We start from the raw sequence: 18453 nt of genomic DNA, 5'->3' as shown, positions 1-18453 counted from the left end.
ACCACTTTCTCAGAACGGGAAACCCACACTGCCGAGTTCTGTCTCTAACCCAGTCCAGGGACCCCACACTGCCTAGTTCTACCTCTTACCCAGTCCAGTAACCCCGCACTGCCTAGTTCTACCTCTTACCCTGTCCAGGGACCCCGCACTGCCTGGTTGTATCTCTTACCCAGTCCGGGAACCCCGCACTGCCTAGTTCTATCTCTAACCCAGTCCAGGAACTCCACACTGCCCAGTTCTACCGCTTTCCCAGTCCGGGAACCCCGCACTGCCTAGTTCTATCTCTTACCCAGTCCAGGGACCCCGCACTGCCTAGTTCTACCTCTTACCCTGTCCGGGAACCCCACACTGCCTGGTTCTACCACTTACCCAGTCCGGGAAGCCCACACTGCCTAGTTCTGCCTCTTACCCAGTACGGGAACCCTGCACTGCCTGGTTCTACCTCTTACCCAGTCAGGGAAGCCCACACCGCCTGGTTCAACCTCTTACCCAGTCCAGGAACCCCACACTGCCTAGTTCTACCTTTTACCCAGTCCAGGAACCCCACACTGCCTGGTTCTACCTCTTACCCAGTCCGGGAACCCCGCACTGCCTAGTTCTAGTTCTTACCCAGTCCGGGAACCCTGCACTGCCTAGTTCTATCTCTTACCCAGTCCAGGAACCCCCACACTGCCTAGTTCTACCTCTTACCCAGTCCAGGAACCTTACACTGCCGAGTTCTACCTCTTACCCAGTCCGGGAACCCTGCACTGCCTGGTTCTACCTATTTCTCAGTCCGGGGACCCCGCACTGCCTGGTTCTACCTCTTACCCAGTCCGGGACCACGAACTGCCTGGTTCTACCTCTTACCCAGTCCGGGAACCCTGCACTGCCTGGTTCTACCTGTTTCTCAGTCCGGGAAGCCCGCACTGCCTAGTTCTACCACTTACCCAGTCCGGGAACCCCGCACTGCCTAGTTCTACCACTTACCCAGTCCGGGAACCCTGCACTGCCTGGTTCTACCTATTTCTCAGTCCGGGAAGCCCGCACTGCCTAGTTCTACCACTTACCCAGTCCGGGAACCCCGCACTGCCTGGTTCTACCTCTTTCTCAGTCCGGGAACCCCACACTGCCTAGTTCTACCTCTTACCCAGTCCGGGAACTCTGCACTGCCTAGTTCTACCTCTTTCTCAGTCCGGGAACCCCGCACTGCCTGGTTCTACCTCTTACCCAGTCCGGGAACCCTACACTGCCTGGTTCTACCTGTTACCCAGTCCAGGGACCCCACACTGCCTAGTTCTACCTCTTTCTCAGTCCGGGAACCCTGCACAACCTAGTTCGACCTCTCACCCAGTCTGGGAACCCCACACTGCCTAGTTCGACCTCTTACCCAGTCCAGGAAACCCACACTGCCTGGTTCTATCTCTTACCCAGCCCGGGAACCCCGCTCAACCTAGTTCTATCTCTTACCCAGTCCGGCAACGCCACACTGCATAGTTCTCCCTCTTTCCCAGTCCGGCAACCCCACACTGCCTAGTTCTACCTCTTACCCAGTCCGGGGACCCCGCACTGCCTAGTTCTATCCCTTACCCAATCCGGGAACCCTGCACGGCCTGGTTCTACCACTTTCTCAGTCCGGGAACCCCGCACTGCCTAGTTCGATCCTCTTACCCAGTCTGGGAACTCCGCACTGCCTAGTTCGATCCTCTTACCCAGTCTGGGAACCCCACACTGCCTAGTTCTACCCCTAACCCAGTCTGGGAACCCCGCACTGCCTAGTTCAATCCTCGTACCCAGTCCGGGAACCCCGCGCTGCCTAGTTCTACCTTTTGCCCAATGAAGAGCATATAATCGAAACAGCTCCTCGGATGCTGCCTGACTGGCTCTGCTTTTCCAATGGCACAGGTTTTGATTCTGATCTCCACCATCTGCAGTCCTCACTTTCTCCTGCCTACAGGACAGTCCTATCAAACTTATCACCCCTTTCTTATTTCTCAGTTCCACTGGACAACCCATCAGAAATATCCTCTCTAAGTACTGCTATGATATTTTCCCCAATAGAAAGCACCACTCCCCCTCCTTTCTTGCCTTGCCGACTAACCATCCAATTGCATCTGTACCTTGGATCATTGAGTGGCCAGTCTTGTCCCTTCCTCAGCCATGTTTCTGTAATAGCTATGATATCCTAATCCCATGTCGCCTTCCTTGCCCTGAGTTCATCTGCTTTACCAATCAGGTCTCTTGCATTGAAATAAATCCAGATTAATTCAACAGTCTTTCCTTATTCCCTGCCATGCACTTGCCTGTCCTGTCCATTTCACTCGGTCTCTTTAACTTCTGTACAAGCCTCAACCTGCTTTTTGTATCACTGCTGTTTAAGATTGTTCTACCAACCCCGCCCCACCAGCTGAGTTTCAACTCTCCTGGGTATCTCCAGCAAATCTTCCAGCCAGAATATTGCCCCCCCCCTCCAGTTCAGATGCAACCCGTTCCTATTGTACAGGTCACCCCTGCCCCCGAAGAAACCCAATGATCCAAAAATCTGAATCCCTGCTCACCCACACAATCATCTGCCCTGTACTCCTAATCCTACTCTCACTAGCGTGTGGCCCTGGGGGCAATTCCGAGATTACTATCCTAGCGGTTCTGTTTTTTAACCTTTGGCTAACTTCCTATATTTACTCTGCAGGACTCATCCCTTTTTCTATCTATGTCATTGGTGCCAACGTGTACAACGTCCTCTGGCTGCTCTTGGAGCCTTGTTCATGGCTGCAGAAACATTTGTCTGTGCCCTAAAAGAGAAAGTCGCCAAACACAATTGCTCACTTGGACTTTGCCATATTCTGCTTTACAGCAGAGCGAGTCATGTTGCCACAGAGTTGGCTGCTGCTGCTGCTGCTGTTAGTTTCCACTGAGTGGCTTGTCTCCACAACTGTATCCAAAGTGATATGTTTGTCTGAGAGGACGACAGCCACAGGAGAATCCTTCAATAGCTGCCTCCCTCTACCATCTACCTGACCATCCCGGCAGTGTGACTACCTCTCTGATGCTACTGTCCATCATACTGTCTGCCTCCTTTGTGCTTCACAATGCATCCAACTGTTGCTCCAAACAATCTATGCAGTCTGAGAGGAGCTGCAGTTGGACACACCTTCTGCAGACATAATTGCCAGGGACACTCGACTGCTCCCTGATCTCTCACATCTCAGAGAAGTAGGTCACATAACTGGATGCCCTCTCTACCCCTTTAATGACTAGCACACTCAGGAAAATAAAATCTTACTTGCCATCACCTTGTTGCTGTTCACACTCCTCAACAGAGTCCAGTTTTCACTTAAGTCTGCACTTAGACCTACCCAGCAGCACTTTGACTGCAAAGCAGCCTCTCTCAAAAAATGGCCACTTCAAAAATGGCTACTCTGCCATCTTGATAAAGATCCATATTACAGAGGAAGAGATGCTGGATGTCTCACGAACTTGATTGAGTTTTTTGAAGAAATAACAAAGAGGATTGATGAGGGCAGAGTGGTAGATGTGATTTATGTGTACTTCAGTAAGGCATTCAACAAGATTCCCCATGGGAGACTGGTTAGCAAGGTTAGATTTCAGGGAGAACTAACCATATGGATACAGAACTGGCTCAAAGGTAGAAGACAGAGGGTGGTGGTGGAGGGTTGTGTCTCAGACTGGAGGCCTGTGACCAGTGGTATGCCACAAGGATCAGCGCTGGTTCCACTACTTTTTATCATTTATATAAATTATTTGGATGTGAATATAGGAGATATAGTTAGTAAGTTTACAGATGACACCAAAATTGAGCTGTAGTGGACAGCAAAGAAGGTTACCTCAGAGTACAATGGGATCTTGATCAGATGAGCCAATGGGCTGAGAAGTGGCAGATGGAGTTTAATTTAGATAAATGCGAGATGCTGAATTTTGGAAAAACAAATCAGAGCAGGACTTATACACTTAATGGTATGGTCCTGGGGAGTGCTGCAGAATGAAGAGACCTTGGAGTGCAGGTTCATAGCTCCTTGAAAGTAGGGTTGCAGATAGATAGGGTAGTGAAGAAGACGTTTGTTATGCTTTCCTTTATTGGTCAGAGCATTGAGTATAGGTGTTCAGATGTCATGTTGCAGCAGTACAGGAGATTGGTTAGGCCAATTTTGGAATATTACGTGCAATTCTGGTCTCCTTCCTATTTGATGGATATTGTGAAACTTATAAGGATTCAGAAAATATTGACAAGGATGTTGCCACGGTTGGAGGATTTGAGCTATAGGGAGAGGTTGAACAGGCTGGGACTGTTTTCCCTGGAACGTCAGGTGTTGAAGGGTGACCTTATAGAGGTTCATAAAATCATGAGGGGCATGGATAGGATAAATAGATAAAGTATTTTCCCTGGGGTGGGGAAGTCCAGAACTAGTGGGCATAGGTTTATGGTGAGAGAAGAAAGATAGAAAAGAGACCTAAGGGACAACTATTTCATGCCGAGGATGGTACGTGTATGGAGTGAGCTGCCAGAGGAAGTGGTGTAGGCTTGTATAATTACAGCATTTAAAAGGCATCTGGATGGTATATGAATAGGAAGGATTTAGAGGGATATGGGCCAAGTGCTAGCAGGTGGGACTAGATTAGGTTAGCATATCTAGTCAGCATGGACAAGTTGGACAGAAGGGTTTGTTTCTGTGCTGGACATCTCCATGACTCTATGACTCTATGCTTACCTTTTATTTGCTGCCTGGATTGTCACTAGTGAAACTAACAACTGTTTGCCTCCAATGGACCTTTTTTTTAAGCCTTTTCAAATCTCATGTTCCTCCTTTCTGGTGCCTGTGCAGCCACTGTTGGAATGTCCGTTTTAAACTGTAACATCTTCTCTGTTCATGTTCCCAATGGACCTGTGGAAATAGTTTGGAAACAAGACAGAGTAATGCCTCCCTCTTCCCACTTCCCTAAACTCCCACACTTACCTCAACTCTCAGCATTTCACTTTGGGCAGCTAGCACTCTGACCGCACTGGTTCAAGAAGGCAGCTCACCACCAGCTTCTTCAGGATAGCTGCATTGGGCAATTAACAATGGCTTCGTGAATGTTGCCAACATTCTGTGAATGAATAACAAAAGGCTTATAATACATTTTTGCCTTGCTTTGCTCCTTAAAAAATGTGACCAATTTTCTCCTTGACAGGATTTAACATGTTTAACTATTATTTAAATGCCAGCGCAATATTTTCAGGTTCCTTTACATGTTACCTGACATTTTCAACGTGTTATATTTAATCCAGTTATTACTCATATGCAACGTGTGCTCTTCTTTTTAGCTTAATCATTATCTCCATCCCCTCATTATCAAAAGAATGTCTGACTTTGGTTTTCATTACTCGTTGAAATATATCCAGCCATTCCCTTTAACTGTCTCATCCTTAAAAAGAAACAAATATTTTAGTTGTTCAACTATCAATTGGAACAATGTTCGGTGCTTTTCCTCATTACATATTTAAGGCTAATCTATAAAGAGCACGCTTAACCAAATGTTCTCCCTACGGACAATGGCCCACTTATCCCACCTCATTTCCCAACACCACATCCTTTCTGTTTGGCAGGAGAACATTGCGATCAAGGGAGTTCCCTAAACCCATTTCAGAAATTCCTTCCCCTAATTACTTTCCCTTCATTTGGACATTATCCCAATTGATATTTGAGTAAAAGAGGTATTCATAATATCATCACTTGCTCATTCTTAAATATCTCTGTGATTTTCTTGCAGATTTGTTCCTGCATTGTACATTCCATGAGGCACATTAAACTAGATCAGTGCTGCTGTCCTTAACTATGCACTTTCTGTAATGTCTGTGGTCCAGATCTTTTGGCAGCAAATATAGCAAACACTGAGAGATTGGTCACTATTGAAGGGAACATCTGGAGGACTGCCCTACACTGACATCCAGAAGTTGCAGTGGATTACACAAAAGCCCATACTTTTGTTGCCTCCAAGATATTTATATGGCTTGATTATGCTAGTTTTCATGATGATTTTATTTAGGATTGACCTGCAAACCTATTCAGGTGCATCTCAGTTTAAATTAGTGTATTAAACATCCAAAACTCTAGCTGTCCCAGTTTCTTTCTCCCAGAGTTAGCTTCTCTCAATCCCAGCCCACACTTCTTATATGTGACCCCATCCAGCACACTGACTGAATACCACTTGAATCTATGATGTTTTGTCTCCTTTAATGCCCTGGTTCCTATCTTTACACCCACTGTTGTTCCAAACTGTAAACACACCTAGCATCCAATTTATTCTTATCCAGTAGATTAAGCATACCACAGGTGTTAGAAAATAGGATTAGAACAGTTCGGTGGTTGTCTTTGACTGGCATAGAACGATGGGCTGAAGGGCCTTTTTTCTGTGCATTATCCCTTTGATTCTAAGATGCCCTGACATCTCTGGCTAGTGCACCACAGATTTGCTTCACCTTCCCAAACACCTGTCCCCAACCTCTGTGACTCCCCCACCTTTCCACCTTACAGCCTCAGTCACATTGATGTCAGAGGCAGTGTAAATTGCTTGCGGTCCAAGCAGTGATGAAGCCACACTGGTTAAGGTTGTGTGGGATGCTGGAGGAGGTAATTAAACTGATGCACAGTGACACTGCCGACATCAAATGAGAAATTTCACAGAGTCAAGAACCATATAGCTCTCACTGGACTGACCACAGACAGATCTCAGCACTTCAGGCTGTGGCATCAATGTGGATGTAGGGTCACTGGGAATACCCTGCACCATGGAGCCCTTCTACTGATATTGATGTTACAATCCTGTGAGACACTACAAACAGGACTGATAGGTCCTGCTCCAGCCAATGACCATTTCAGCATTACAGGCCATCACAAAATCATCGGCAAATGATCCTACTTCACCACTGACTGTGGGCTCTGACCATAACCATCCAACTTTTGCTCCTGCAAATCATGGTTAACTTTGTCTCTCTCCTATCCCCCTTCCCTACTCTGCTCATAAATGCATTTTCCGTTGTTATTTGCAATGTTATAATCTGCTCAACCAACTCATAGCTCATTGTTACTTCACTATTGTATTTGTTCACATTCATGCATTGATTTGACATATTTGTTGACCAAGATTTATATATTATTTTTTATGTTATCTGTTTCACATATATATAAGCATACATATTTTATATGTTGTTGCACTGTTCCAGAGGAAAATAAGGATAATTCAAAATTGAGTCGCACATTGGTGTTTGGGAAGCTTTTAGAGGGAATTCTTAGGGATAAGATTTACGCGCATTTGGAAAAGCAGGAACAGTCAGCATGGCTTTGTGCTGGGCAGGTCATATTTTATTAATTTAATTGAATTTTTCGTGGAGGTGACAAAGGTGTTTGATGAGGGTAGATTAGTGGAAGTTGTCTATCTGGATTTTTAGTAAGGCTTTCGATAAGGTCCTGCATGGTAGACACATCCTGACGATTAAGATACAAAGGATCCATGGTGACTTGTCAGCTTGGATTCAGGATTGGCTCGCCTATAGAAAGCGGTGGCGGTGAAAGGCTGCTTTTCTGGCTGGAGGTCTATGACTGGCAGTGTTCCGCAAGGATCAGTAGTGGGACGTCTGCAGTTTGTGATATACATAAATGACTTGGAAGAAAACGTAGATGGATGGGTTAGTAAGTTTGCAGACGGTATAAAGATTGGTGGAATTGTGGATAGTGTAGAAGGTTGTCCAGGAATGCAGTGGGATATGGATCAGTTGCAGATATGGGCAGTGAAATAGGAGATGGAGTTTAATCCAGGTAAGCTTCATTTTGGGAGATCAAATGTTAAGGAAAAGTAAACAGTTAATGGCAGGATCATGAACAGAATTGATGTGCAGAGGGATTTTAGGGTTCAAGTCCATAGCTTCCTGAAAGTGGTCACACAAGTAGATAGGGTGGTAAGGATGCTTGTCTATATGGGTCAGGGAAATGAGTACAAGAGTCAGGATATCATGTTGCAGCTTTATAAGACTTAGGCAGCACTCAGAATATTTAATTCAATTCTGGTCACTGCATTACAGAAAGAATGTGGAGGTTTTGGAGAGGGTGCAGAAGAGATTTACCAGGATGCTGCCTGGATTAGAGGGTATGAGCTAAAAGGAGAGGCTAGAAAATCTCAGGTTGTTTTCTCTGGTATGGTGGAGGCTGAGTGGAGACTTGATAGAAGTCTATAAAATTATTAGATGCATCCATAAAGTTGATAGTCAGAATATTTTTCTCAGAGTTGAAATGTCTAATAATAAGAGGCATGCATTTAAGGTGAGAGCGGATAAGTTCAAACGAGGTGTGAGGGATGATTTATTTTACACAGAGAGTGGTAGGAGTCTGTATCATGCTGCTGTGGTAGTGGTACATGTAAGTACGATAGCAGCTTTTACACAAGCACATGAATGTGCAAAGAATGGAGGGATATGAACCAAAGACAGGCAGAAGGGATTAGTTTAATTTAGCAGCATGGTAGACACAACAATGTAGGCCAAAGGTCCCGTTCCTGTGCTGTAGTGTTGTATGTTTTTTTTTAGATTAGATTACTTACAGTGTGGAAACAGGCCCTTCGGCCCAACATATCCACACCGACCGCCGACGCGCACTGACCCAGACCTAACACCTAACACTACGGCAATTTAGCATGACCAATTCACCTAACCTGCACATTTTTTTTGGACTGTGGGAGGAAATCGGAGCACCCGGAGGAAACCCACGCAGACACGGGGAGAATGTGCAAACTCCACACAGAGAGTCACCTGAGGCGGGAATTGAACCCGGGTCTCTGGCGCTGTGAGGCAGCAGTGCTAACCACTGCGCCACCGTGCTACCCACGGTGTGTTCTAAGTTTTATATTCAGATCCACAGGTTAAAGATTTTAACGTTAAAGATTGAATATTGTGGATTTTATCCCAACTTCCTGGGGAATGCTTCCCCATACCTAAAATCTGATGAGTAACTTCCCCGTTTGTTTTCTTTCTTCACAGTTAACCTTGTGACAATTGTGATCCTGTCTCGAGGAAATTGTGGTCTCTCCAAGTGTGTAACATGCTACCTGGTGGCCATGGCAACTGCAGATTTACTCGTTGTGATTCTGGATTTGATATTGCGACACATTCCAATTGTTTATTGGGAACAGTTTCATTTTGTGTGGTACATCCGTCTGTGTAATATTCACGCTGTCCTGCTTTATGCAGCTACAGACTGTTCTGTCTGGTTCACAGTCACTTTCACCTTTGATCGCTTTGTGGCCATTTGTTGCCAGAAGCTGAAAACTAAATATTGTAGTGAGAAAACTGCCACTGTGATTTTAGGAGTAGTGAGTGCACTGAGCTGTTTAAAGAACCTTTTTTGGTATTTTATGTATACAAGTAAGTATGAACTTGATAACAGTCCATGGTTTTGCAATGTAACTGATGAAAACACAGATTCACAACTGTGGGCAGTATTTGAACTGCTTCATTACACCTTAACCCCATGTATTCCATTTGTTCTGATTTTGTTGCTCAATGCATTAACTGTTAGACACATTGTCGTGACCAGCAGAGCCCGCAGTAGACTCCGGGCTTTTAGCAGTGGGGAGAGCCCCAAAGATGCAGAAATGGTGAATCGAAGGAAATCCATCATTTTACTGTTTGTTATCTCAGGGAATTTCATATTGTTATGGTCAATGTTTATGGTATATTCCATCTGGAACCGGCTGTGGTATTTTCTTGGTAATGTTGGATCTATTAATGCAATTGTACAAGAAACTGGTTACATACTTCAGCTGCTGAGCTGTTGCACAAACACTTGTATTTATGCTGTGACCCAGACTATGTTTAGGGAGCAGTTAAAGAATGTGGTGAACTACCCATTTATGCTAATGTGCAAAATCATTAAATAATGAAAATAACTGAGTACTTTTGTGAAAGGGAACTCAGAGTTATCTAATATTGTGTCAACGTGGATATTCTGAAAGTGACTAATAATGTCCTCCATGCAGACAGAGTCTCAATATGCATGAGAGAAATCAATTAAGGCAACCATGCACATTGTGACATGATTTCATACTTCACAATATTGACTGCACTTCACAAATTACATTTCCAGCTGATTTATTATTATAAGCGAGATCTGGCAATAATGAAAAGTGCTCTGTAGGTGCAAGTCTTTTTCTTCAATTGGTGCAGATACATGGTATAATGCATTCCTGGAAGTTATTCAATAAATAGAACTGACATTGCTGTTGTTTGTCCAGTAAGCATAAGAACTTATTCCCAAAAATCTTGTAATCACATTCCCAAAGATCACACACTGAACACTGAAGCATTGTGAGTAGATTATAGAGAATTACAGAACAGAAGGACAGTATTTGCCTATTATGTTGAAGCTCATCAGCAAATACCTGACCACTCTTATCCTTTTTTTTTAGCTTTTGATCCCATATTCCTTGAGCCCATAGGAACATAAATGGACATCTAAACATTGGTTACAGTGTGGAAACAGGCCCTTAGGCCCAACAAGTCCACACCGCCCCGCCGAAGCGCAACCCACCCATACCCCTACATTTACCCCTTACCTAACACTACGGGCAATTTAGCATGGCCAATTCACCTGACCCTGCACATCTTTGGACTGTGGGAGGAAACCCACGCAGACACGGGGAGAACGTGCAAACTCCACACAGTCAGTTGCTTGAGGCGGGAATTGAACCCGGGTCTCTGGCGCTGTGAGGCAGCAGTGCTGACCACTGTGCCACCAACAACCCTTTCAGACAGTGAGTACTAGACTCCCACCACTTTCTGAGTTTAAAAAGACACTCCCCTCAACTAATTTCTTAACCTTTTTCTTGTTAGCTTAGATCTATGCCTGATAGCTATTGATCCCTCTAGCCCATATGACCAAAGACTTAGGAGTAGATGAAGGCCATTTAGCCAGCTGGGCCAATGAGATCATGGTTGATTTATAACTCTCAGTTCCATTTTCCTGTCTTCTCTCTTTAACCCTTGATTCCCAGACTAATTAAAAGTTTGTCTGTCTCAGCCTTGAATATATTTAATCATCCAAACTCGACATTGCACTGTTGTAAAGAATTCCACAGATTCATTACCCTCTGAGAGAAGGAATTCTCCCTTGTTCTCCGTCGTTAATGGGTAACCCTTTATTCTGAGATTATGCTGTTTGATTCTTAACTTTCCTACACAGGGAGACAGCCCTTCCACATCTATACTGTCAGCTGCCATAAGAAGCTTGTATGGTCTATTCAGGGGGAGGAGCGGTTGGACAGACAAGGGAGACGGTGGTGATCTGGCTGGGAGGGTGAGTGGCTGTTGATGTAGATTGTTGGTGGCTGGCAGTAGGAGGTCTGTGATGGTGGATGGCATGGTGGCAGGGCCTGGTGTGTGTGGTGGAGGCTGGGACACTGGGCCCTGAAATTAATGAATGCAGAATACTCACTAAAGGCAGAATTGTTGGCAGTGCGATGGAACAGAGACATCTTGGGGTCCATGTCCATAGATCGCTCAAAGTTGCCACCCAGGTTGATAGTGTTGTTAAGAAGGCATATGGTGTATTGGCTTTCATTAGTAGGGAGATTGAGTTTAAGAGCCGTGAAGTTATTCTGCAGCTCTATAGAGTCTTGGTTGAGCCACACTTGGATACTGTGTTCAGTTCTGGTCGCCTTATTATACGAAAGATGTGGAAGGTGTAGAGGAATTTTACCAGGATACTGCATGGACTGGAGGGCATGTCTTATGAAGAAAGACTGAGAGAGGGCTTTTCTCATTGGAGCAAAGAAGGATAAGAGTCACTTGATAGAGGTGTTCAAAGTGTTGAGAGGCATGGATAGAGTGGATAGTGAGACATTCCCATGGCAAAAGTGTCGATCATGACGGGGCATAATTTTAGGATAATTGGAGGAAGGTTTAGGGGAGATGTCAGAGGTAAATTCTTTACTCAGAGAGTGGTGGGTGCATGGAATGCACTACCAGCAGTGGTCGTAGAGTCAAATCTATTAGAAAGATTTAAGCGATCTTGGATAGGCACATGGAAGTTAGTACCCTGAAGGGTATGAAGGTTAACCTGATCTTAAAGTGGGATACAAGGCCAGCACAACATAACTCTTTATGTATTGTTCTACGTTCTATGTTCTATGTTCTAAAATACAGATTTAGCAGAGCCGGTGTTAGGCTGGGGTGGACAAAGTTAAAAATCACACAACATCATGTTATAGTCCAACACGTTTATTTGGAAGCGCTAGCTTTTGAAGCGTTGCTTCTTCATCAGGTGGTAATGAAGCAGGACCATAAGACACCAATTTATAGCAAAAGTGTACAGTGACATGTGGCTGAAATATATTAAACAAACTTAGATTAAGTCTCTCATCTTTTAGAATGGGTTTGCTAGCTTTGGTTTACTAATATGTAAATCATAGAACTCCTTTTAAGTCACATTCCCAAGATAACTTCAAGTTTTCTAACAAAGGTATTATTTCAGCTCAGACAATACATTAAAGGTGAGAGGTCAAAGTCTGTCTATGTCCCAATCTTGAGTCAGACTGGTTCTATTTCTAAAGTGGGATTTATAGAATCTTACATGGATTGACTGTAGATTATGCATTTTTGAGCAAAATAAGTACAATTCTGCAAATACAAATTCACCTCATAAACTTATACGTGTGTGCATGCAGGAGAGACAGAGTGAGTGGGTGCATGTGAGTCCTTGCATGTGGGTGCGAGTACATGTATGTGTAAGCTTGATAAATTATATATGTGGGTATGATGGGGTATAAGCCTGTGAGTGGATGCGTTCGTGGGTGTGAGTGGGAGGGGTGTATGTATGTGTGTGCGTATAAGAGAGAGCTTGTGTCTGAGAGAGGGTCTGTGTTAGTGTGTGAGTATGTAGGAGTGTGTGTGTGCACACTAGTGCAGTAGGGTGACATGAACCGAAAGTCCAAATTGAGGCCATTCTCATAAGTACCGAACTTGGCTATCAGCCGCTGCTCAACCACTTTGCATTTAGATTAGAGATTAGATTATATTACTTACAGTGTGGAAACATGCCCTTCAGCCCAACAAGTCCACACCGACCCTCCGAAGAGCAACCCACCCAGACCCATTCCCCAACATTTACCTTCTCACCTAATACTATGGGCAATTTAGCATGGCCAATTCACCTAACCTGCACATTTTTGGACTGTGGAAGGAAACTGGAGCACCCGGAGGAAACCCATGCAGACACGGGGAGAATGTGCAAACTCCACGCAGACAATTGCCTGAGGCGGGTATTGAACCCGGGTCTCTGGCACTGTGAGGCAGCAGTGCTAACCACTGTGCCACCGTACCACCCATTGTTGCTTGTCCTGAAGTCCGCCTTGGAGGACGGTCACCTGAAGGGCCAAGGTTGAATTTCCCAGACTGCTGAAGTGTTTTCTGACTGGGAGGGAAGGCCCTTGCCTGGTGATTGTTGTGCAATTGCCCCTTCAGCACACCAGGACATTCAGCCTTGGAACTTCAAGTTCATCAGATTCAAGCAGCCTCAGATTCCTGATGAAGGGCTTATGCTCGAAATGTCGAATCTCCTGCTCCCCAGATGCTGCCTGATCTACTGTGGTCTAACTAGTGTCTTGTATATTTTTAGCAAGTCTTTACAAATTTTAACCTCCATTTTTTTTAAATGCCTTCTATTTGCCTTCCATAAGACCTACTGTACTTGGATGACATGAGTTTTCTGAAACCCCTCCATGCTGCAGGTATCTGCAGTCTTTCTCTATTTAAATAATATTCAGTTGTTCTATTCTACCTGCCAAACTGCATATGCACATATTTTTCCACATTATATTCCAGCTGACAAATGTTTACACATTCACTAACTCTGTTTATATCTCTTTGCAGAATCATTGTCATTCTTGTCTTCCCACATTTTGACTGTCATCGACAAAATTATCTATCTCATATTTCCTTCCCTCATCCAAATCATGCATACATATCGCTAATGATTTGTGCCCGAGCATTGATCACTGTAGCACTCTACCCGTTTCAGGTTGTCATATGGAAAATTTGCCCTTTATTCCAGTCTTCTGTCTTCTATTTATTGTCAGTGCATTGAGTCTAGGAGTTAGTACGTCATGTTGCAGCTGTACAGGATATTGATTGGGCCACTATTGGAATACTGTGTGCAATTCTGATCTCCTTGCTATAGGAAGGATGTTGTGAAACTTGAAAGTGTTCAGAAAAGATTTACAAGGATGTTGCCAGGGTTGGAAGGTTTGAGCTGCAGGGAGTGGCTGAATAGACTATTTGCCCTGGTGCTTCGGAGGCTGAGGGTTGAACTTATAGAAGTTTATAAAATCATCAGGAAGAAGGTTAGTGTAAATAGACAAGGTCTTTTCCCCAGGGTGGGGGAATCCAAAACTAAAGGGTATAGGTTTAAAGTGAGAGGGGAAAGGTTTAAAAGTGTAATTTTTTAATGCAGAGGGTGGTGTGTGTATGGACTGGTGGAGGCAAGTATAATTACAACATTTAAAAGGTATCTGGATGGTTATATGAATAGGAAGTGTTTGGAGGGATGTCGGCCAAATGTTGACAAATGGGACTAGATTTATTTAGGATATCTGGTTGACATGGTTGAGTTAGACCAAACTGTTGTTTCCATGCTGTATATCTCTGTGATTCTATGACTCTATGAATTAAGCAGTCATCTATTAATCAACCAATCCAATTACATCCATTACTTCTTCTTTATCTGTCCTACTTGTTGCCTCCTCAAAGACTTTTAATAAACATGATTTCTCCTTCATGAAGCCAGGCTGACCGTCCTTGATCATAATATTGTTTCTAAATGTTCAGCTGTTCCATCCTTTATAATGTAATTATAATTTTGCAACATTTTCCTCATAACATTGTTAAGCTGACTGACTTTTTTTTGTCTCTTTTCCTTTTTAAATACAGTGTTAGATGACTTCTTTCTAATACTCTGGATCATTCCCAGAATCTAAGGAAATCTGCAAGTTTATTAAGCAGTACATCCATGAACTTTGTAGCTACTTCTTTTAATTTCCAGATATATATACTGTTAAAGTCTTTAGCTCCATTATTTTCCCTCTTAAGTTTTCTCTTCCACTCCTCCTGCTGCCCCTTCCATATTTAGTAATCTTTGAACATTAGTATCTTCTACTGTGAAGACAGATGCAAGGTACTTATTCAACACCTCTGCCATTTCCTGGTCCCCCATTATTACTTCCCCGCCTTATTCTCGAAGGAGCCTATGTTCACTTTTCCTGGGGTCTAGTTCAACCGATTCTGCCTCAGATGTTGGCAATGTGTACCAGACTGTAGCCCACTTCTTGCGCCCAGAGTATCTCTGTTGAAATCTTCTGGCAGTAACAGCATCAAGACTGCAACATCTGCTATGTTCATCTCATCCTCAGTGTTTCTTCAATGCTAGATGGAGGGGGAGAACCCAAGTGTTCTGACAGCCTTCCCAGATGCTCTGAAGGGCTCTTGCCCCATTTGTGATGTTGCATCATGGTTCAGGGCTGCCTCTCCCACCCAAATTTTGTATGCTATGGGATCTGACCACGTTCTTACCCATATAGGGCCATTCTCATGGTTTCAACACAACTCCTCCCCTGAGTAAATTGCCTCTCTTGCTTAGAGGAGTCTAGTGTCCAGAATTGGCATTCCTGATGCCATTTCATCATTCAACCACTCCTTCCTCCCCACTCCCAGGTCCGGGAAGATCAAGTTTCACCTGATGCACAGTCTTCTCCCCATTAGCAACTCTGCTGGTGCTGTCCCTGTGGGGTGGTGCTATAATCAAACAGGAACTGGGACAATTGAAGCTGTAGGCTATACCTTTAAGCCTGCCTTCAAAGTTTGGATTGCTTTTTCCGCTAGATTGACACGATTGTATAGAGCTGTCCTTACACGCCAAACCCAATCAATTTAGGAAATACTCAAATTCCCTGCTGGTAAATGATGGCTTGCTGTCTGTGACCAACATCTCTGCAAGTTCATGTATTGCAAAAGATGCACTCAACTTTTCAATTATCATCCCTGTGTTTGATGAGTGAACTCTAAGCATGTCCAAACACTTTGAATAATCATCTGCAATGATTAAAAACAGAGCCCATGAAAGGATCAGCACAGTCGACATGTAACCAAGTCCAGGATTTACCTGGCTATTCCCATGAATGTGGGGGAGCTTCTGGCGGTACATTTTGTCCTTGTTGGCACTCTGGGCAATGCCCCTCCAACTTGGCCATGTTGGCATCCAATCCTGGTGACCAGACATAACTTCTCACCAACATCTTCATTTTGGAAAACCCTGGATGACCCTGGTGGAGTTCAGCCAATATCTGGTGGAGACCTTTGCTTGGGGCAATCACTCTTGCTCCCCATAATAATATACCATCCTCTGTGGTGATCTGATCTCACAGTGACAGAAATTAGATTAGATTACTTACAGTGTGGAAACAGGCCCTTCGGCCCAACAAGTCCACACCGCCTCGCCGAAGCGCAACCCACCCATACCCCTACATTTACCCCTTACCTAACACTACGGGCAATTTAGCATGGCCAATTCACCTGACCTGCACATCTTTGGACTGTGGGAGGAAACCGGAGCACCCAAAGGAAACCCACGCAGACACGGGGAGAACGTGCAAACTCCACACAGTCAGTCACCTGAGGCGGGAATTGAACCCAGGTCTCTGGCGCTGTGAGGCAGCAGTGCTAACCACTGTGCCACCGTGCCACCCACGATGTTCAAATTCTGATTGTGATGGCCCTTTTGTTTGCCCCATCACTTGTTTTAGGTGTTTTAGTTTGCCAGGATGGAATCTTTTTATGTCCACAGTCAGATATTTTCAGTGGTGATTGGTGCCCAGAAAGTGGAAAAGTAGAACAGTTTCTTTTGGTGGCATCACCAGTGGTAGTGTATCCACCAGTGGGAGGCAGCTCAAGGCATTTGCCACTTGACCTCCCAAACGGATGTTCCAACTTGTAATAATACACACTCAGAATGAGACCCCACTACTAAATTAGATTAGCACGGCCCTGTATTCTTTAAGTAGCCCGAGCAGGGGTTTTGATCTGTCACTATTATAAATTTATGTCCATAAAGGTATTGTTTGAACATTCTCACACCAAAGATTACAGCCAAACCCTCTGTCTATATATGGGCATTTCTTCAGTCGGCATCAGCTAAAGTCCAGGAAGCATACATTATCAGCTGTTCCTCTCTGCTGGACCATCAATGAGCCAAACGAGGATGTATCACATGTATCAGTACCATACGAGGATGTATCACATGTCAACACCACATTTCACATTGGATCATAGACAACAATACTTGCTCCTTCACTTCCCTAAAGGCAACATCTTGGCTATGAGACCATTTCCGAGGCTAACACTTTTTCAGGGTGCCTGGATGGAGGCCAGGTAACGCGTGAATTTTCCATTATAATTCACCAACCCAACGAATGATGTAAGCTCCGGTACAGATGTGAGGGCCATCACTTTATCTTCCAATGGGTGTGGTCGGTCTTTTTTTTTATATTGATTTATTACATGTACCAAGGTACAGTGAAAAGATTTGCATGCAGTACAGATCATGCCAAACAAAGATCATAGAGTGACAGAACAGAATAAGGAATATACAGTTACAGTCAAAGAGTAGGTGAACAAAAAGCAAGATCAACATTAGATTTGAAATTTGAGAGGTCCATTCAGAAGTCTCAAAACAGCGAGGAGGTAGCTGTTCTTGAACCTGTCAGTACATTTATTTCAGCTTTTCTATCTTCTGTCTGGTGGAGGAGGTTGGAAGAAATTATAACCAGGGTAGGAGGTGTCTTAGATGATGTTATCTACCTTTCCAAGTGAGAAACATAGATGAAGTAATGGATGGAAGGTTGGCTTGCATGATGATTCGGCTGCATTCACAACTTTCTGTAGTTTTGAACAGTTCTGAGCTGAGCAATTCCTGTACCAAGCCATGATGCATCCAGATATAAGAATTGTCAAGTGCCCTTATGGATGTGTCAAATTTCCATGGCCTCCTTAGGAACAAAAGGCTTTATTGTGAGTTCTTGATTGTCACATCAACGTGGATTCCAGAACAGATTCTTGGTGATTGAGCCCTTCTTCAGGAATGAGGAGGGTGTGCCAAGCAGGCTAAGATAAAAGGTAGGGAGGAGGGACTTGGGGGAGGGGTGTTGGAAATGCGATAGGTGGAAGAAGGTAAAGGTGAGGATGATAAGCCGGAGTGGGGGTGGGGGGCGAAGAGGTCAGGAAGAAGATTGCAGGTTAGGAAGGTGGAGAGCACTAGGAAGGGGAGGGAGGAGTCTGAGACGGTCCAGGTAAATCAGACATCTCCATTTCTATCTCGGGCGACCGAATCAACACGGGCATTTACTATAAACCGACCGACTCCCACTGCTACCTAGACTACA

General features: G+C 44.4%; 1 protein-coding gene across 1 annotated transcript in view; it reads left to right on the top strand.

Annotated features, from left to right (window-relative positions):
• The window catches only part of LOC122557465 (probable G-protein coupled receptor 139), a 33717-nt gene extending 23807 nt beyond the window's left edge, over positions 1–9910 (top strand). The window contains exon 2 of the mRNA XM_043705224.1: positions 9008–9910. Within this exon, the coding sequence (XP_043561159.1) occupies positions 9085–9906 (822 nt within the window). The 5' untranslated portion in view covers positions 9008–9084 and the 3' untranslated portion in view covers positions 9907–9910. The remainder of the gene's footprint in view (positions 1–9007) is intronic.
• The last annotated feature ends 8543 nt before the right edge of the window (positions 9911–18453 follow it).

This window comes from Chiloscyllium plagiosum, chromosome 15, assembly GCF_004010195.1.
Source record: "Chiloscyllium plagiosum isolate BGI_BamShark_2017 chromosome 15, ASM401019v2, whole genome shotgun sequence".
Classification (NCBI taxonomy): domain Eukaryota; kingdom Metazoa; phylum Chordata; class Chondrichthyes; order Orectolobiformes; family Hemiscylliidae; genus Chiloscyllium; species Chiloscyllium plagiosum.
The sequence above is the reverse complement of the archived record's forward strand: the minus strand, read 5'-3'. Positions and strand labels throughout refer to the sequence as shown.